General features: G+C 41.3%; 1 protein-coding gene across 1 annotated transcript; it reads left to right on the top strand.

Moving 5' to 3' along the window:
• The first annotated feature begins 202 nt into the window (after positions 1 to 202).
• Positions 203 to 8591, top strand: gata2b (GATA binding protein 2b). Its single transcript, XM_046383878.1, has 6 exons — positions 203 to 374; positions 633 to 1036; positions 1600 to 2190; positions 4125 to 4270; positions 6564 to 6689; positions 7552 to 8591. The coding sequence occupies exons 2-6, from the start codon at positions 811 to 813 to the stop codon at positions 7834 to 7836; spliced, it is 1374 nt and encodes a 457-aa protein (XP_046239834.1). The 5' UTR covers positions 203 to 374; positions 633 to 810; the 3' UTR covers positions 7837 to 8591.
• Positions 8592 to 22344: the final 13753 nt, after the last annotated feature.

The raw sequence follows: 22344 nt of genomic DNA on the forward strand, positions 1-22344 counted from the left end.
CTTAAATTCCATGAAGAACAACAAAGTCATAATATAGCAGTCAGAGTATATATCTCCACATGAATATTATAGAAATATCTTTGGTATTTTCTGGTCTGGAGAACCGCCTCTGAGGTTTTGTGGCGGTGCTGTGCAATTGGCTGACTCAAAGCTTTAATGGAGACTCCGCCTATATGAGCTTGACAAGCCTGGCCCCGCTGTCAGCCACAGTTATACGTGTTGCTTTAAGTCCCAGTGGATGGAGTTTACTCTGACAAACACCAGCAGCAAACTGGAGAGAACCTGCAGCAACTGAAAAGGGGAAACAAAAGGGACAGTTTTCCAAAGAGGCGTGAGCTGATCGGAAGCTGTGGATGAGATCACACTGGCAAAAGGTACGACGTGTTTTTCTCACTGTCACGTTAAGTAGAGCAGCTTGTTGAGTGGTGTGGCTGAAAATGCGCACGCGATATGGCTGTGGGTGAGTAAGGGGGCCGCTGTGGTTGTTGAATATGGTGAGTGGAGGTGATAGTTGCATCACAACATGCACCACAGCAGCCCCGCGTCCACAGAACTGATGCTTAGACTACAAACAGGAACCAAGGCTGCACGGCACCTTTAAAATATTTACACCTGATGTTTGTTTGTTGCAGGTTACTCGATCTCCAGGAGGGCGAAAAGAGGAATTTAAGTCAACAACAACAGAAACAAAGCGTTAGTCCTGTGCTGTAAATGGGCACAGTGAAGATCTCGTAAAGGACAAGTGATTTTTAGACCACCCCGTGTCCTCTCCCTGGATATTCCTTGACCTTAAAAAAAGCGCGCAGAGAGATGGATGTGGCGGCTGATCAGCCCCGCTGGATGCACCACCACGCCGTGCTGAACGGACAACACCCGGACTCTCACCACCCCGGCCTGGGGCACAACTACATGGAGCCCACCGCGCAGCTTCTGCCTCCGGACGAGGTGGATGTTTTCTTTAATCACCTGGACTCCCAGGGAAACCCGTACTACCACAACTCTGCCAGGGCCAGGGTGTCCTACAGCCAGGCGCACGGTAAGAGGGGGCAACTTTAACAAACACACACAGCCTACAAAACGCACAGCAGGATTTAAAGTAGCATCTATTTTCTCTGCAAACATTCGCCCAAGTTTAACCTAGTTGCTGTTTATGTCATCTTTTAGTCATTTAATCTGTTTTAACACAATCAGAGTGGGCTATTTAACATAAAACGTGACAGTTTCTGCTGTTTGAAACGTCAGCTTATTGTTATGAGCCTATAATAAACTGGTGTGTTTGCTGTCACATTTTACATTACGTTATTTGTGATTTGAAATTCCAAGTAAGATATGAAATGGAAAAATGAAAATAAAATCTCGAGATTAAATGGTGAGATAACGCAGAAGTGAGTGTTTTTAAACGCATAATTCTGGTTCGATTTGTCCTGCCTGTTTTTGTGAATTTAGCCTACGTCGTTTACACGTTTAAATCAGGACTTTGCTGTCCACTGAATCAACAAGTCTCGGTTAATTTTTTTTTTTTTATCGAACTTGCACGCCGTTTCACTAAAAGCCGAAGCAGCTCTCTAATAAACGACCTCCCTTTGTGTTATTTTACAGCTCGTCTGACGGGGACTCAGGTATGCCGGCCTCATCTCATCCACAGCCCGGGGATTTCATGGCTGGACGGAGGGAAAGCAGCCCTGTCGGCCCACCACCACCACAACGCCTGGGCCGTCAGCCCCTTCAGCAAGCCCAGCCTGCACCACCACGGCTCCGCGTCCCCCGGCGGCCTCTCCGCAGTCTACCCGTGCAGCAGCAACTCGAACACGGTCTCCGCGTCCTCTTTAACGCCGCCGTCCCACTCCAGCCCCCATCTGTACACTTTCCCCCCTACACCACCAAAGGACGTATCGCCGGACCCGGGGGCCGCGTCCCCCTCCGCCACCAGAATGGACGAGAAGGAATCTATCAAATACCAAGTGTCGTTAACGGAGGGGATGAAGATGGAGGGCTCCAGTCCTCTGAGGAGCAGTCTGGCCTCCATGAGCGCTCAGACCCCCTCCACCCACCATCCCATACCGACGTATCCCACCTACTCTCTCCCAGCGGCGCATGAGTACGGCAGCAGCCTGTTTCACCCCAGCAGCCTGCTGGGAGCATCATCCAGCTTCACGCACAAGAACAAAGGCAAGACACGTTCCTGCACCGGTGAGTCCAGCACAAAAAATTACAAGACAGTAAAATTAAGATTTGAAAATTAAGAGGGAATTTCGACTTGTCATCATGGGGTTGTCTGTGAGTTTGCATAACAATCTGATCATCTGAGCCACAGCGACTCAGAAGCGATTAAAACTAAAACTAAACTGACTTACGCTAATACTTTTGAAAAAAATATCCAGTGCAACCCTAGATAATATTTGTTTACCTATGATACAGAGAAGAGTTTTTTTTTATTTGTTTATACCTGTGTTTGTATGCCACATTTATAATTTATGCTATGATAATATTCCCCTAAGAGGAGATTTGTTAGATAAAATGCACACACACAAACACACACATTATTAAAATAGTAACTCAGCAGACATAAAGCAGGTCTACATAATATTATTAATCCATAATTCTCAAACAACCAGTAAAATAAACAAAGAAAATAAGATCTTAATTGTTTAGAAGAACAACATTTACAAATAATAATAATAATAATAATGATAATAATGATAATCTAGAAACAGTCTGTCTGGAATTATATTCTCCTGTTATATTGGGCCTAAATCATTTACTGTTTCAAATTCTAACAGCTCACAAAAGCCATTTAATAACTTGTAAATGTAACCAGATGAACGTCTTTACATTGACTCTGTATGACCCCGAACGCAGCAGCCGGCTGCAAGACTCTGAATGGGGCATCATCAAGCGTCTTTTTTCGGAAATTCTATCAGAATGATAATAAATAACAATGCTATTCTTTTTTAAAATAAATGCTTTTCGAGGCCTGAGCCTGCACTCACAGTCCTCCAACACAGAGAGGCTTTGATAATCCTCTTTTGTTAACCGTGACTCTGTAATTACGCCTGATCTGGCTGCAGCAGCACAGCGAACTGGATCCAGCCCAGAGGTGTGAAAGGAAGATCCGCAGGTGCACAGAGCCAAAACCTCAGTATTTAGGCTAGCAGTCACTTCTCTGTTACATAAGGCATTAATACAGTGTCCTGATTGTTATCTGATTACAGAGCAGGAGACTCCCAGCTCAAACCTGATGCTGTTTAACTAGTTTATTAACAAGGATGCAGTGGAGGGGGGGACCTAAACCCACTTATTCATCTATCTGTCTATGCTCTAAGGTTGAAACATTTAATTAATACATTTTCTCTCTGCATAACATTGACATGGATGTTGTTGATTGCCTCATGAGCTCACTTAGTTATTTTGTGAAGTGGGAATAAATGGCTCTACTTCTATAAAATGAAATTTCACTGTCAGGCTGCTTTAGAGGACACTGGGACATCCGTATTGAACTTATGTCACAGATTAAATTATATTATTAGACGTACAGCAAACTCTTCTTCATGTTTTAGCTGTTTTTCTTGTGCTTCTGCTACTGCACGGCTGCAAAAGAGTCAAAGTGTCCCAGGGCAACACACTTAACCCCAAACTGCTACCAAAGCACACACTCACAGCCAGCGGAGTGTGAGTGTGTGTGAGTGTGTGATTGGTTACCTCTCCAGATGGCTACCTTGCACCCGTTCTGTTGACCAAAACTGCTGCTTATCGTTCAACAGAAAAAAAAAACAAAAAAACATCACATTTGCGTAAGTGCACAAAATGCATTCAAGAAAGGCACATTGATGGCAAATCACTTTTAAAAGTAAAACAATAGGTGTTGCTGCCTGCTTTACGCAAAGATTTAAATTACATAAATAAACTCTGTGTACTCTTAGCCTTAAAGAATGGAGAGGAACCTATTTTTTAGGGTTAAAGCACTGAGCATGAGTGTGTGGGGACTGAAAATAATTCAGAAAAGTATATTTAAAACATTTACCCACTGGTGACCATCACACATGATCATCCCAGATCACAAAGTAGGGCGGACATGTATTCCATCAAAGTACTAAATCTCACATATACTGTGTGTCCTTCACCAGAGGGCCGTGAGTGCGTAAACTGTGGAGCCACGTCCACACCTCTGTGGAGACGCGACAGCACCGGACACTACCTGTGCAACGCCTGCGGGCTGTACCACAAGATGAACGGCCAGAACAGACCACTCATCAAACCCAAACGCAGGCTGGTGAGTCTCATCAGTGTGCAGAAGAAAGTCAGTGTGTGTGTGTGTGTGTATGGTGGGGGGAGGTGGCAGTTAATAAAAAGTGTGTGTGTGTGTGTGTGTGTGTGTGTGTGTGTGTGTTAGGGGCTGGGTACAATTCCAGGAAAGTTATATTTTCCCAATCAGTTTCCAGGAATTGTGTTTCTCGCTCACCTCTCGCTCCTTCAGCTCAGGCTGTTAGCAGAGTTCGACTATCTGTGGTGTTTCTGTTATCATTATTACTGCTACTTCTGATACTGTCACTGATAGCAGGGCCAGAGCCCCATCCCTCAAAACAACACAGGGCCTCGCTGACAGTTCACAACTCATGATGCTGCTGATGCGAGTTTTTGAAATTTCTGGGCTTTTTTTAAAAAATTTTGACGTGCAGTAGTGTGTCAACAGATTTGGCAGTTTTGAATTTTTCAAATCAGCCGAAGGATCCTTTCTCGTGCTGAGAAAATTCTCCTTCTTCTTAAGATATAAGAAGCCATTAAAAAGCAATTGGATTATGAGGAGAATGTTTTGTCACAAAGCTGCTTTCAAAGGACAATGAGAATCTGCCTCAGTGTCAGGACAAAGCAGCTTTGGAGTTGGTTAAAGTCAGATATTTCCCATCAGGACCTGCTTCAGACATCACTGTTGACAGCCCAGTCAGCCCCAACTTCATGTCCCACAGAGAACCTTTTAAGGGTTTAAACACATAAGACATTGTTAATGCAATACTGGGTTAGGGGAGTCGTAATTTCCAAGGGTGAAATCAAATTCTGATTAAATTCTTATAAGTCAAGTATCAAATATGATTTAATAGCAGGAGAATTCTGTTTAAACTTTGGCTGCTAAAACAATAGACATAAAATAACTATTTCGCTAAATGAGCATTCTTATAATAATTTAAAGAATAATAAAGCAAAGAACTGTAATCTCATGTAATCTCGTGTCTGTAGTCGTGTGGTGCATCAGGAGGCAGATGTGAACACACTCATTAAATCAGTACCACGTTTCAGCCACGACTCATGGAAATGGTTTTATTTTATTTTGCAGGATCTCTGCAGAGAGAAAACACATAAAGGCAAAGTTTGTTCTAAAGAAAGCAACGTTTTTGTTGTCGAAAGACGGGCGGTTTGGGCTTCTCTAAAAACGCAAAAGGCGAAAGCACAACTTGATAGTACTTTATGAAGGCAAAAAGGTCACTCGAGAAAAGGCTGTCGGTGAGCAAAGTGTTGTAACAATGTATTATATACCTGGCGTCGTAGCAACAGCGTGATGATTCGTTTCAGGAAAACACCTTTAATCACCTGCGAGTCTGTTTGTTGTCGCATGTTGTGACTCTGCATCGCCGCGACAAATTCAATCAGCTACTGAGCCGAAGACCAGCTATTCAAACAAACAGTTTGTGCTTCACGCAAAATACAAGAGCGTTCATCTATACGTCTTTAGGCTGTTAGAACAGCTTATAAGAGCCGTATATCAGGCCTGGTTTCCGTATGGAGCTCGCAGCGCTCCGGAGCGTCTTGTGCTCAGTGGCAGCAGCAGCCTTCCAGTTGTTTCCTATCCGGATATCTGACCGGTCCAGATAAAGCAGCGGGACCAGCGCCTGTTTCCTCCTGCGGCCTCCTAACTATAGGATTCAGACCTCATTTCAAAGTGGTCAAGCTCTCGGGCCATGACTGAGAAAGTAAAACACTGTGGACATATAAAATAAAAAAAAGGAAAAAAAAGAGCATTGGGAAAGTTTTGGGAGCTTTTGCGTGACCTATCAGGGCACCAAAACTCTTATCGCGATTTTTAGGGTATAATATAAAAATGGTTATGGAAGAGAATTCGTGTTTTTGCTCGGTTTGATTATAACATTTTGACTGATGGTGCAGATTAATTTAGGAATTTCCTGCATTTGAAGTGGAAACAGCTCAGCTTTAAAAGCAAGAGATCACCATTTTAATCTAGTTATGTGTTGTGCATGTGAACTCAGCATTTCAAATAACACATTTACTTAGATTAACATTCCCCATGTGACTCCTTCACTGTACATTTTTATTTGAAGTCTGCAGTCAAAACAGTGAGGAAGCAACACACGTGAACTGTATGTCACAATTAGTCGATTATTTGTCACTGGACAGAAAAATCATTTTCTAAGGAAAAATTGTGGCCCTGCTGTCATGGAACTGTTTTAGTCAATCAAAGAGAAACCTAAATATATTCTTAAACATACTGACCTGTGCTGAATCTGTTTGTGCTACTGAGCTTTAATCATAGTTAAATCTATATTTTTCCACAGTCTGCTGCCAGACGAGCAGGCACCTGTTGTGCTAACTGTCAGACGACCACCACTACGCTCTGGCGACGCAATGCAAACGGAGACCCAGTGTGCAACGCCTGCGGCCTCTACTTTAAATTGCATAACGTAAGTCTTTGCCTGTTGATCGTCGAGATGGGCCCATAGAAAGCTGGCAGGGTCAAGTAGACGGGAAGTAGGCAGGCAGGTTACACTGATTGTTGAGGGATAAGTGAGGCAGAAAAGAGAGACGGAGGGAGAGAGAGAGGGGGAGGGCTGTTTTACTCTCAGACACTGTTTGAGTCGTTGGTGTTTTCTTTCTTTGTGCTTTATTGTTTCCATGGTAGGCGTAATCCCCTTGAGAGTCACAATGGTGGGACTGTTAGTGAGTGGTGGTACTGCCATAAGGCCAGTCTCCTTATGAATAGCATTAAGACTGGAGGCATCAAAATAGAGACTTAAAGGATGAACCAGATGATATTTTTCTTCTTGTCAGAAAATCCTCGATATGAAAACCAGCAATGATTTGATCAACACGCACAGTCTGTGCAGCCAAAGCCTGCCATAGAGCTCCACGTGGACTGTGCCAGAAATACTCACGAGAGCACAAGATGTGTTTGCTACAACCTACAGTTCTTTTTAGGAAATTATTTAAGGTGGTGGTATAAAAGGTAGAAAGAGAAAGAGAGAGAGAGAGCATATGTACTTGTGATTTATTTTTAAAGATTTACATCCTTAGTAGAAACCAGTGGGCTTGGGGCTGAGTGCCACAGGACAGGATGGGGAAGTAGTGTTAGGGGACGGATCAGTGCATAGCTGGTTTTGGTCTTCTCATGACAACAAAAATAGTGAATATTGCGTATCCTTTAAGGACTTACCAAACTTAACAATGTAAAATATGTCTGACTACATCCTCATAAAATTCATATTTGAACTTTGTCTCAGACATTAACCCCATCTCTCAAATCCTCACTTCTCCTTCTCTACGCAGGTGAACCGACCACTGACCATGAAAAAGGAGGGAATACAGACACGCAACCGGAAAATGTCCAATAAATCCAAAAAGAGCAAGCGGTGCAGCGATAGCTACGAGGAATTTTCCAAAAGCATGCACGACAAGAGCTCTCCATTCAGCACCGCCTCCCTGGCTGGACACATGTCCATGAGCCACTTGCCACCTTTCAGCCACGCTGGACACATGCTTCCCACGCCCACACCGATACACCCTTCCTTTGGGCACCCGCACCACTCCAACATGGTGACGGCAATGGGCTGAGAGGGTGAGGAGAGGGGTCAACATATAGGAACGCTGGGGGAACCTGAGATGGTTGTATGAGCAGGAATGAGGGTCTCACTAGAGGACAGTGTGTACTATGTTACAGACACAGTTTGTGGCGTCTTGGTCTTTGATTGTCTCTTGACCGATTACGCCAACTGTATGCTGAAGAACATATGTATCACAGGAGCAAAGGACGTTGTTTACTCCTTATCTATAGGTACCTACTTTGATGGGGGGAGATATTCTGCTTCCTGTCGGCCAGGCACATGCATGTAAACATGAAAATGTCATTGCACCTCATAATTTTATCCCCACTGACTGCCTGACCGACTGCAGTGTGGTTCAGTATATGCCGAACAGGTTTATAGTAACTGTGAATATTGTATATATGTGAGACTGAAGGGGACGTCCCAGACAGAGTAATCCCCTTTGCAACATTACATGAAAGTATGCTGGATTTTTTTTTTTTTTTTTAATGGACAATTTTAAAGGAATTTTCACAAAAGAAACAAGCAAACAAAAAAGGTCTATGAATCCTAATTTGACACTGTTTATTATAATTATTATTGTTATTATAATTATTATTATTGTTATTCAGATAATTTATTTTCACTGCCTTGTCTTCTTTAACTGTATCGCCTGAATCATAATATGGATACTGTTTATCCCAGTTATGAATATATTTTTAGCCGAAGCGCTTTCTCTGAGCTGGTCAACATTTATACTCAAAAGAAATAAAGAGATCAAGTTCATTATCCCATCTGCTCCTTCTATTCAATATCCAGCATTAGGTATATTTATAAACCTTCACAATAACAACACATACAGAAATTCACATGGCTAATCGCACTGTTCTCTGACCCAAACGGGGACAAGATACCACACTGAACTTAAAAGACACAAGACTATATCTGTTACAGATCACAACTTAGGCTTACCTCTTCATGAACACGTTATTAATACAATTAAAAGCTACAATGTCAGTAACATCTGTTTGTTTCTTTGCATCTTTATAACAAGTATCTTAGTCTTTCTGTGTTGCTTATTTCTGCCGACAGTTTTAAGGAGCAGTTTGGCATTTTGAGAAATATTCTTACTTTTGCGCACAGAGTTAGATGACGAGATTGACAACACTGTGATGTCTGGCTGCAAATATGAAGCTTCATCCAGCAGTCGGCTATTTCAGCTTAGCCTAAGACTGGAAACAGGGGGAAACAGCTAGCCTGGCTCTGTCCCAAGGTTACAAAACACAACAACCAACAGTAACTTACTTCCACTAATTTCCTGGAGTCCCAGAAATTGCTGCTGAGAAATAATCCCTGCAAAACCACAAAGTGAAGCAGAAAAGAATTTTGTTATGGTTTGGAAAGAGTCAGCTAGTTTTTTATAGTCTTTTGCTAAGCTAATCTAGCCAGTGATGACTGAGAAAACTTATTTCCTTCTACAAATGTGAACTGTGATACAACTAAGAAAAACAACACAACATCTCCCTGAGCTGAGATGGAAGTTATAGTATCTCAAAAAATCATGTTTATTGTCTAAGCAGGGAATGGAGGAGCTTTCTAGCACTCACCAAATGTCCCTCAGCAGGAAAACAGTTTGGAGAACAGTAAAATATTGATGCATTCAAGTTACTCCTCTAACCCTTGTTGACATGAACCACTTTCTAATAAAACAGGTTACTTCACTGAGCAATGGGGATTAGTGCTGTTGACAGAAACTGAGCAGGCTGAACCATATGTTCCCACGATTACTTAACCAGTTGCATCTGCTCATTGGATAATACCCTTAAGAAATTGGCCTTCTCATTATCAGTCTGCTACATGATGCTCCTCTTACAGTGATGTAACATTTTTCCTTCACACATTAACCCCTTTGCTATAAATTCTGCTATCTTATATCGCTGATAACCATGTTCCATATGTTTTAGATTTCCTCCTTTACAAGCAGCTAGAGAATCAAGTTATGAAATCTACAATCCAGAAGGCTGAAGAAACATTAACACTGTGTGGTAGGGCAGCGCACATGTTTTTTTTTACACTTCTAACTGTATTACCCAACATTAACAGGTTTAAAGTCTGTGAATGTTTCAAAACCAGGATGAAACACATGGAAAACAAAAGAAGTCTGTGTGGTAACCTTTTGGTGATGTAGATCATATAGTCAATGAGTTTAGTAAATGAGTTAAGAACATGTAAAAACGATTTCATTCTGGTCTTGTGATGCAGATTTGAGACCCTTAGATGGCAGGAGTCTGTTTCTGCCTTTAGGCTACAGCACTGACCCTTGATGTGACACAGAACTAAAGGTCAGCCTAAGTGCAGCATGCAGCTTCCTTTCAAGACATGTCCGACCTTTCACCCTGGAAGCACTTACTCTGTCATTCTTCCAGGCCCTCCCACACTGCACTCAGGCTTAATCACAGACGCTTTTAAAATGTCGTGTCCTCACCGAAAATATGAGTGCAAGACTTTCCCCATAAAAAGGAGATAAAAAGCAGCCAAGTTGTTATGGAGTAAAGTCTTTTTGAGGTGAACATCTCTGGGAACCTCTGTAGAGGAGGTGGAGGAGTTTAGGAACCGGGTGGGCATCCTAAATTAGCTCACAGTTGAGATTTATAGATCCCACCTTTTTGGACTGTTTTTCTACCAAACTCAATTAATAGAATCAACAAGGCCAGATGTGACTTCAGAGAAGTGAGTTAGCAGAAAGACGATGATTAAAGAGATGAAAGGGGGAAGGAGCAGAGTTTTATCAGTCAGAGCTTTAATAATGATAAAGGGAAGGGACATATCCACCAAGAGTGGGAGAAAACAAGTCATCCACATTACATGAGGATCCTCAGATTCAAGAGTCCTAAAAACCAGATTTTTGCCAAAAAGCTTCTACTCAACTATAAGACAGGAGGTGATTAAAGGCATAATGTGTAGAATATTTCAGTTGCCATTTGTAAACACACAGTTCAAAGCAGGCAACTCATCCCAGAGAGAAAGAGAGAGAGAGAGAGAGACAGGGAGAGAGAGTCGAAGTCCAGGTTTCATCCTTTCCCTGTGTGCCTCTGCTCAGCCTGCCTGCCTGCAGATCATACAGACAGACAAACTGCATCTCTCACAGACAGTGACTGAGAGACAGGCACAGCAAATTTGGTAGCTACATTTTTAAATCCCTCTTACAATTTTAAGTACTTCTTGCGGTTATTGGCTGATTGCTACACAGTGTTGCACAAAGGCAGATGCACAGAAATGTCCAAAGACAACAAAATAGTCAGATAGAGACACCACCCCACAGTTAGTAACTGACAAGTGAGATAAAGTACTTTTGCGTAGTCTCAACAATTTTCTAAAAAAGAAAAAAAATGATGCATGTTATGCCATTAAACACAATAAATTAAGGAAAAAACATTTTAACACCATTTTGGAGTTGTAGAAAATCTGATGGCAGAAAACAAAATATGCAAGATATAAATGATCCTATAAGTTAACCTTGTTTGATATTTATCCTTCTTTCCCTTGTAAATCACAGCCATGACTTTGTTGGACAGTTGAATTCACTGCAAATACTGCTTTCTCTCTGTTGATAATTAATTATTACTGATCTTTGTGCAGTTAAGGCCTCACTGTGTTAGGAGTGAAAATCTAATAAATAATGTAATAAATCACTTTTAATGCAGGGTGTTTTGTTCATTGACCATTTCAAAAACCAATAATTGTTAGAGGTTTTGGGAGAGTGGAAAAATCATTTTTTTTAAGTTTAAGGAGCCCCTGTGACTCATGGGCTGATGATCAAATACATGATAAACTATAGGGGTGACCACAACTGATGTTATTCTCAATTGACAGATTAGTCCTGTTCATATTCATCCCACTAAACTTTAAGTTGCCATATTTCTTTAAAAGAAATTATAATACAGATTCATGAAACTGGGGCAAGTCACCTAATGTAAGAACATTAATTTTGTTAGAAAACTTGAAAAATGATATTCAAAGGTTTTTATATCATTTTAAATGAAAATAGATAGTAATAAATGTCTTTACTGTGTTTCTTAACTATCACACTCAGTTTGAAGGCCTGCTCTCAATATCAACTTTGCAGCATCAACACAACATTTTTCCAAAAAAAAAAAAACAACCAGCCTGACCATTGTCCCACACTTCTGCAACAGTTTTTTGCCCAGTTTAGTGATAATTAAAACATTATCATCATTTCTATATTAAACTGAAGTGACTCTCTCCAGCCTTTGCACTTCAAGCAACATGGCCTCCCACTGCACTATTGGAGGAACTGGGAAGCTGGAATGTGCACCAATGGAACACTGCTTTAATCTGGGACAAGCTTCACTGAGATTTGGGCTTGACACACAAAGGTGTTGTCTCTACTGGTATCTCAAGAGGACTGAAATGCAAAAAAGAAGGGCAGAAAAAAAAGAAATCAGTGATCCTCAGAATATGTTATAGAATCTCCTGCGTCCCAGAGGAGAAATGAAGGGCATGTCATTGACAAAACCTTCATATCTACTGACACAATCTCTCACTGAGTCTAAACCTGAGTGTGGATAAGGAGGATTCTAGTTTCCATCAAGATGCAAAGACGCTTATGGACACCTTCAAATAGGAGGTATAAGATAGACCATATAAAGTCAGATAAAGCAACAAAAAAACAAAACAGGAAAAGGAAGACATAGGGGCAAACCATTCAGAAAAAGGCATGCCATCTGGGCACATGTATCCCCGTGATGCAGGAGCAGAGATGCGCACCAGAGACACACACGGATGCTTAGACAAACACTCTACACAGGCACACACACTGTGACTGCAGACCTCGCTCCACAGCAAAGGTAAAACATGCTGACACACAGTGCATTCTCTCCGAAAAGTGGGACACCTTCCAAGCACCTGATCCACAACCGCTGACAAGTCCCTTTCAAACTGCTTTTCTCCTCCCGTCTGAGGCAGACAAATTCATCCCTCTTGTCTCCAAACAATCACCTCTTTTCTCCTGCCATTTGCTCCAATGAAAGGAGGAGGGAGGGTCCAGAAGAGAGGGAGGGAAAAATACATCTGGCCCACAGAGCTACACTGTAAGCGCTACGCTAATGTCCTGTGTGTTAGGGCCCCTGGGACTGGGCGTCTGGGCCCCACTATCTTATAACACAGTTGACAAAAAGCCCAGGGCTCAGCCCTCAGGAAATCTGAGAGGCGGGGTATCTAGGCCGGGAGGGCAGGGAAGAGGAAAGGACGGACAAAACATCTCAGGTACGTTGCACCTACGCTGGCCCATATACGTACGAACGTCAGGGTTTGTTTGAAATACATGGTTTCGTGTGATATTTCATAAGATCATATCAGAAGGCAACAATTTTCATACCTGTTCAAAACAGCCAAAGTCAGGGTTAAAAGGCTGCTGCTATAAGCCAAGTTTTCATCCAAATGTAGCACCAGCTTTAACAAAGAAAATGCAATTTTCAATTCTCCACTTTTATATGAATGTTAGGAGTTGGCTGAGTTGAGATGAACAACAAATAGGTTTATAGGGAAACCTGATGCCAACCAAATTACATTTTCTATTAACACAATGAGGAAATGTTGTTAATTAACACATGTGGCAAGTCGCAAAAATGTCAATAGTGAATGTATCATCCAGCCCAGCCACCATACCATTGACTCCAGCGTGGTATGTAAATGTTGTGTTTAACTCAGTCAAATAAACAGTGTTCCTGAACATAACCCAGGGAGAGATTAAATTTCCTCCAAAAAAGCATTTGCTGCTGCAAATTAGCTGAATATATCCATAAATTTTAGCAGACAGGGTTGCAATGCAAAACACGGCCCTGTTTAGACCAACTACTGTCCAGCACCTCAGCTGGCAGACCCTCAGTCTTTTGCTCCATGACCCTTCAGCATAGAGGAATGTGTGTGTCTCTGCACACATGTAGACACACACATCAACAAAGCATTGCACTGCCCTGTAAACTTTACTGATCTCCCTCATTATGTTTCATGTGTGTCTGAAGAGGTCTCTGGACATTGCTTCAGCACCTCGAGGGATTTAACTGTTTTATTTAGCTGTTTTATCACATCACATGTTCACACCCTTTCACTATTACTCACTACCAGTGTCACAAAAATGACATTTCTGTGATTGGCAACATCGAACAGAAACATCTTCCTTTTTTTGTCAGCTCTGACTTCAGTTCAGTGCTTTGTACCTGGCCCTGTAATGACCATGAGCAGAGTTGACTGAAAGAGTGGAGATGACAATTGCTGAGGGTTTATACTAGTGACCAAGTGTCTCTGCTGCTAATGTTACCTCTCAGTTGACCTTTCAGTTACCCGCCAAGCACGGAGCTCAGAGCAGAGGCTCATTCTTTGCCTGGGGATCAATTAGTAGAGAGAAAAGCCAAAAGAGAGAACAAGACGCAAAGAGAAACATGTACTGCCTAGAGAGATGTTTAAAATAACAAAACAAGAGTCAGAAAAGGAAATACACGATGAAAGACGAACAAGGGAAGCGGTGCAAGAAGGAAAAGTGCACTGGGGCTTGTGTTTGTTGATTTAAGTGATCAGGTTGTCTCGAGCAGTGCTGCACGGCATTAAAGGTTGGAGTGTTGAGCTCAGCCGCACCATACAGCTCACATGCTGCAACCCCGGCGATTCTGTACAAAACTCTCCTTCCCCCGGCAGATCACAGCATTGATATCTCACCCGACGCACTGGAAATTACTTGCTGTCAAAACTGATAATGAGCTATATATGCAACACCGGACATGCAGCACACACACACGCAATTACACACACAAATCGATAAAGGCTTGATTCATCTTTATAAGACTTTGATTGCAAAGGTATCCCAAAGTGACATGTGCTTCTATCTTTCTTGTTTCTCACATCTCTCTTTCGTCTCACTGCGCTTCTTCACTTTTTTTTTTTTAAATTTGAGCTGATTGCCTTTTTTGACAAGTGCACATCCTATCACTCCACCATCAAGCTGCTTTTCATTTCCTCTCCTTTTTATTGCTTTTCACTTTTTTTTTTTATAATTTGTGTGGTGAGCCTCTTTAACCCTTTCACCATTCAGCGCCAATATGTCCTACACTGACTCACTTATTTTAGCAGTTATTCTTTACTTTCTTGAGCAGAATTGTGAAAATCCTAAGCATTTTTTAATCACATTTATCATCACAAATGTACAAACTCACAATGCTTCACAAGAACAGAGCGACACAACTTTCACACACATAAGTGGGGCGAGGGATGGAAATCGGGCCAGGAGAAACTGGAGACACAGATGAGAGCACTGAGAGAAAAAAGAAGAGGCAGTGAAAAAAGAAAAGTGAGTGACAGACATGGATCTGCCACACCTGTAGCTGCTGCTCCTGCTGCTTGAATGCTGTACATAACGCACCACGACTCTCTGTAACCATTTCCACACGGCCTCCAGCAGCTTCTTCACATCTTTAATTTCACTGCTATTGTTGCGGTCGCCACAACACCCTGTCGCATTGTCCTTTATACAGCCCTGATATAATAAGGCTGTTTTGTCATACGCAGAAGAGCCATTTTGTATTGAATCACTGCAGGCATTTGCAGCAGCTCCAACTTAATGAGGCTGTAGACAATGTGTGTTTCCTAAACAGTTTAACCCCATTAACCAGTCACTCACTTAAATGCAGGTCTGCACACACACACACACACACACACACACACACACACACACACACACAAGTCGAGAATATGCTCATGCAATTTTTATAAACTGTCAGTATCTGCAACATGACAACTTCTGCCTTCACTATGGTGCAGGTGCACAGCAATGGACTGAGCTAAACACACTTGCAATAACAGCTGAGTTTTATTGAATGGTCCATGAAAATATAACCATGAAAAACTATAAACATCACATCTCAAATGCTTCCAGTAACTTTCCATATCACAAGAAAATTTAGGAAATTCAAAAATGTTTTATGAAATCTTTGTACAGACATTTACAAAAACGCAAACTGAAACATTTGTTTCTTTTTCTTTAAATATGCACAGTATTTGTGTTGCACGTTATAATTATATATAAACGTAATTTCTAGGACTGAGCTGAATTTGGAGAATATCAGCTACTGTAACAAACAAACATCAGAACATTTTAGCCTTCCAGCTTCTTCCTTCTTCCTCAATCTATCATGCCCTGAGTAAAACTGAAGCCTTTTCACAAGACCTTCTTTGGGTTTGTTCTCCTGACCTGCAGATAAGCAAGTTAGATAGCATCTGAGCGGCCTCTCTGCATGCTGTGCCACCACACCACGACCAGAGACTGCAGACTGGTTTTAGTACAATGTTTTTACTGTGTAGCGGGCAGACCTCAGTCATTGTGAGGGTCCTGGAGTCAATGTGGGTCCAGGCTCAGCCAGTTACATCATTCTGAGCTTGGACTCTTTGACCTTTACAATTACAGACAATCACACACACAAAATCCATTGCCAAAGATTGACAGGACAATATGCCAAATAAAAAATCTCTCCACTGCAGTGTGCAGAGGCATTCGTGTGGGTTACAGCCACACATCTATCATGTGAACACAGATATTCATTTGGAGATTTTCACACAGTGATCTTGCACGTACTCAAGTGCACAGGGTGTAAGGAAATCCACCTCTCTCCTCTAAACTGGATCTTTTGTGCAATAAACATGATCAAACTGCTCACTTACACCCTCTTATTGTGCTTTTTATTGTCATTTAAGAAAATACTTCCTTCATGAACCACTGCCCCGGGTCACATATGAGGACAATGCCGCTCAGATTGCTGTGACAACGCAGCCATGGAGCTCCAACAATCGCTGTGGATTGAGTGACGCTGTGAGGTTATTAGTCCATGTTCTGAAACCTCACCCTACACACCTTCTCCGCTCATCTCCACCTATAAATTACACTCTGTGCTGTGCTGTACTCCCGTTACACCTGTATATAAGCTCCTCAGTGTTACTGTACCTTAGTCTGTGACAACAACGTATTTCCACTCATCAGTAAAACACAAAAATTTATTCTTCTTAAACACAGTTTGCATTTGACACAGTATGTACAAAGCACAACATATGCATGACATGCAGAACTTTCGTCTCTGAAAACTACCCTTTTGGAGTCATATGTTTTGGTGTTTTCATCAGTGGTGAAAAGAGAATTATTATATCATATAATTATACTGTAAATCTGTTTTGTGTGTTTGAGATTCTAAAATCAGTTTGTCATCATCTATTTAAGGAGATTTTTGTTGAACTGTTGCACTCACATACTTTTGAACTGATGAAACGAGGAGGATATTTCATTTACTTTTGAAGTAAGAATCTCTTTTTCATCACAAAAAACTCCAAGCAATCAAACTTCAGCAAAGAATCAGTGATCATTACTTGACAGGCCTTGGGGACAGACTGATCTTAAGTTGTATTTGTATTAAAATAATTATAGTGAGGATAGAAGAAGCCCCCTCAAAGTGGCCATAATTGTGACCTCATAGTTTTCTACACATATAATGCGACTTTAATATTAAACATCTGTAACTGACTTCTGGACCAGCTTGGGCAGTGCAACAAGCTGTAAACACAAGACGTGACATATTATTAAACTGTAAAATTTACATAGAGAGTGTTTTAGGAAGCAGTTGCTTATTCACACATGCAATAGTCACAGAGTAACATGGAGATTTATTTGAAGCTATGTTTGTGAGAGTTTTCACTGAAAACAGCTGCTGGTGAGACTGAACTGAAACAGTAGAGCTGTGGGCCCAAAAACCCAAAATAATGAGCTGACAGACACAAAAATGTTTGCTGAGAGGAACTGCACAGTCAGGTGATAATAATATGTACGCTTTCACATTACACTTGATCCACTGTTAGTATTTATGATTTAAGATTTAGCTAAGATTTAGAGCAGCTTTAAGTTAAGTCTCGAGTTCTTTCCACTAATTGACGTTGTCTGCCATTGTCAGAGCTACACTGTTTACATTTTAAGTTTTGACTTGCATGTCATATGACCTAAATAAACCATATGTCTTAAAAATTTGTGGCGCACTACATTAAACTATACTTTCTGTTATGGTGATATCTTTGAGAACCTTGTGCATGTGTATGTCGTGACATTACACCATCAGTTCACCTTTCATTCTCCACTTGGCAGGTCTTGTTTTTTCTTGCGTGTGGACTATTGTGTGAGCGAGCAGCTCATATACAGTATATCACATTCACAGACACACACATACTCACCTACAGATGGCTGCAGGGCTGCTGAGGGTGTGTGTGTCTGTGTGTGTGGGGAACGTGGTTCCGCGAATTTCTATAACAGGAAGCCAGCCTGGAGTCAGCCCACACACCAAGGATGCTTGGAGGCTGGAGGCCCTGGGCCCCAACCGTGGGAGAGACAGGAGAGGTAAGAGGAAGTCAGCTTCAGCTCGCTCAGCGAACAGTATATAAACTTATATCAGCCAGTCAGGGAGGTAATGATCAGAAAAATAAAACGCTGTGGAGGCCTTTGATACGAAAACAGAGGGAGTGATGTGACTGACAGAAGGCACACGTCCTCTGTTAACACAAAACTCAGCTCCACCTCAGGACCCCTCATTCATCTCTCACCACACTAATCCCTTAGTGACAAACCAGCAAAAGGGAAAGTCAGGAAAATGGCGAATCAAGAGAACACAGCAGAGGTAAAAAAAAAAAAAAAAAAAGAGAAAAAGTGATTCATTGTGGTTATAAAAACATTATAAAAATACTTCTGTAGCAGAACCATTAAATGCTGACAATTAGAAAAAAAATGCATGTAAAATATTGATTACAGCATTTATAAGATGCTGCACTTGGAGACAAAGAAAGCATTTATTTGTGTGTGTGATTATTTTGTGCAAAGTATGTGTGACTGTTTTTGAGTCTTGTGTGTGTGTGTGTGTTGTTCAGATTAATATGCCATTGTGAATGGAGAGGGAGGCCAGCAGGGGATCATGTGACAAGAGTCAGACTGAACCCCGGCGCCTACACGCTTCTCAGGGGTCATGCAGGGGTCGTCATGTGGCTACCGTGCCCACTGCCAAATATACAAACACACACACATACACACACTACACACACACATACACATAAAGCATAAGTGTGCACATAGACACAAAAGCATGTCAGGACATACAGTATGTTAACAGTTACAGACTTGAATCATGAGGACACAAAGACACATCTTTTTTATCGATATTACATGTATCACTATTATTTCCACTATTTTATTTTATTTTCATTGTAATTTTCTTCTGTCATGTTTCTTTCCATACCAACAACACATGTACACACTAGTCTTCCTCCACTTCTACTTCTATGCAGGTCTCCCTTCTCCTCGGTCATGTAACCCGAGATTCCCATGTTCTGTCCATTCTGCACATTATACCAAGCCATTAGTGACATCAACTCAGTTCAGACGTGAGTACAAGGAAATCAAAGGGAAGGAGACACTGGGGAAATAATGAACAATGAGTGAGATGGAAGAAAAATATTTCCTACAGAGGCATGATTAAGATAGAAAGGACAGAGCAGGAAAGAGGCGGTAGATCAGGTTTCGGTGTATTTTCATGTTCTCTCTCCATTACAGTAATGTGCCAGGGCCACTTAACTAATGCATAAAAGCACTGTGATACCCGCAATAAACAGCATTACACAATGAATTAGAGTATGAGAGGCAGAGAGAGCCACTGAAAAATGTAGACTGTGCATACTTAACCCCCCTTCTCTTCCTCTTTCTAAACACACACAGTAAGATGACTAACTTCATTACCCTCCCCATTCCTCTTAGTGAGCGCAGCGAATTGAAACCTAATTACCACACCAGAGCCAAATTAAAAGCTTTTTCTTTCAATGGCTGCAATCCATCTCCTGACAAATGAACTGCGCCACTTTCACTGTGTTACTGCTCGCTTTCGCCCTCCCCGCATTCAAACATCTTCATTCATGCCAGCACATTTCCTTTCAAACAACACTGAAGGAACAGCTTTGATACCAGCAGCACATTATCTCACTCATACTAATATCAATCAAATTTCTAAGACACAACATTGGGCATAAAAAGCAAATCTGCCTGAACACATTTGTTAGTCCACAGACTTGGTGTTGTCATTTATTAAACTTCCTTCCAGAACCTCAATGAGAGATTACAGCCATCTATTCTTATTTTGATCAATAATCATCTGCTGTCAGTTTGTCACTGCTCATGTCTAGTCCTGCATTCATCTGGCACTCATTTTTTTTGTATAGCCTGACAGCCACAGTACAGCAGCTAATGAGCAATCCTGCAGATAAAGCACATTTAGAGTGTTTTTAATCCCAATATTACTGAATTTCCTTCAGAGCTGCATGAATCTAAACAATAAGCTTAATAATACCCTAAACAACTGTTGACATTTGATGTTTTGATCATTCTTTCATCTTATTATATGTAAACGTGCTAGTAGCATGTTGGTCAGTCAGTTGGTCCACCTCTTTGGACCAGATTGAAGTATCCCAACAAAGATTGAGTGAATTTCTGTGAAATTTGTTGCAACAATTTATAGCCATTTAATACCTGATTGATGACTGATTCCCTGACCTTTCCTCTAGCGCCATCATGAGGTTGACATTTTTTGTTAAGAGTGAAATATTAGACAGTTATTAATAGATTGCCCTCAAATTTGGTACACACACATTCAAGTCACAGTCAGAGTGAATAGTAATCATGTTGGTGGTCCACTGACTTTTCATCTAGTGCCAACATCAGGTCAAAACTTTGATTTGTACAAATACCTGCAAAACTAATGATAAGGCAATCAGGCTCAGCTGCGTTTTACGCTTATTACTAATTAGCAAATGTTATGTCATGCTAACACACTGAGCAAAGATTGTGAAAATGGTAACATATTGCACAATTTCACATGCTCAGTACCACCTCATCAAGCAGCCGAAGACTCTTCATCAGACTCTTAGTCCTTCTGCACTATTTTTGTTTGGTTGCTTTTAATGCAAAGAAATTGTTCCAAGTGCCTTGAATTAATTGGTTGACTGTGCAGACGATACTCATTGGAATAAATAAATATTTAAAATAAAACAACTCAACTCATACTCCCAATATGCCACACATAACCTAGAGCAATGAATAACTGCCACAGCCATCAGAGTCAGACATAACTGTATTAAAACTATTTGTACCCAGCCTAATGCCATTCCCAAAGTAATTCTTCAAAAAGCATGTGAGTATCTAAAAAAGAAGTAGAGAGGTGCAGGTTACTGTAAAGACCCTAAAATGTTCCTGGGATGAAGTCGAATCACCGTTTTGCCATCTGTCCAGCAGTAAATGCACTTAGTAATTAATAATGGCATGTATCAGTTAGAGATCAGATGTTTTGGGTTGTGGGAGGGTATGCTTAATCCAATGATGTCTTTTTTTAACAGATAGTGCAGGCTCCCAGACAGCAAGGTTATCAGACTGGCTCTCTGCTTGCTGCCACTTAATGGAGATCGCAGGAGATTGCGGCTCACAAATTCACCATTACCGTTGCATTTTTGCTATCTTTTCTTGTCTCTGGTATTTTGACTTTTTACAGGGGGATTTCTGGCTGTCTTATAGGAAACAGCTAATGTCACCAATTATTCTGGGAACAAAAAAACAAAGCACATTCCTTGCAATCCAGTCAATCAGTCAAGTTGCTTCTTACTGTGCCACTCAAAACAAAGATGGTCAGTGGAAAGCTAGTTTAAGATGAGATTCCACCTCATTGACCTAAAATGACCCAAACCTTTAAAAACAACCAATGCTGCTCAAGGGCTTAGGTTTGCATATGGACAGTTGCTACATGTCCATACCAGTATTTTGGGAGGACAGATTTATCCCTAGCAGTATATGAGTGAACTCATTCACGTTACCTTTAAAGTGAAGTCATATTAGATAATTCCAGCATGCCCTCCCAGAGACTTGTTTCAGAACCATGGACAGCACTGAGAGAGCTGCAAGTCGCAAACAGCTGTTTATACGCGCCTGGACCTGCTGATTTTGATAGATAATGGTTCATAAATTTAATTTCAAAAATGTGCTCTGATTAATAAATTTCTTCTTGATTTTGAAGCATTATTGACACTTTGGGCTTGAGTCCATATAGTAAAACATCTCAACTCCGTACTACAGGGACACATACCCTTCCTGAGGCCACTGCAATTACTGAGATCAAACCTATGTCCTACCTACGTATGTAAAGTGTATTCTTTCCATTAGATTGTGAATGCCCTTTCTCAAAATCTATGGTTATCACATACAGGGCAAAGTGCTCTTCATTTTTAAGTCTTTATCACTAGTCAATCATGGCCGAATGGGTTTGGATTGACGACGGCTCACTAGTGCTCAGTCTGAAGGTACTAATGCCATTATTGTCCTGCTGGTTCCATCTCTATCTGTCCATCCTAATCCAATTAGACACAATAAAACAGACCCAGAGGGGCACAGCAGAGGACCCATCCAAAACAC

Source organism: Scatophagus argus, chromosome 3 (assembly GCF_020382885.2).
Source record: "Scatophagus argus isolate fScaArg1 chromosome 3, fScaArg1.pri, whole genome shotgun sequence".
Taxonomy (NCBI): domain Eukaryota; kingdom Metazoa; phylum Chordata; class Actinopteri; family Scatophagidae; genus Scatophagus; species Scatophagus argus.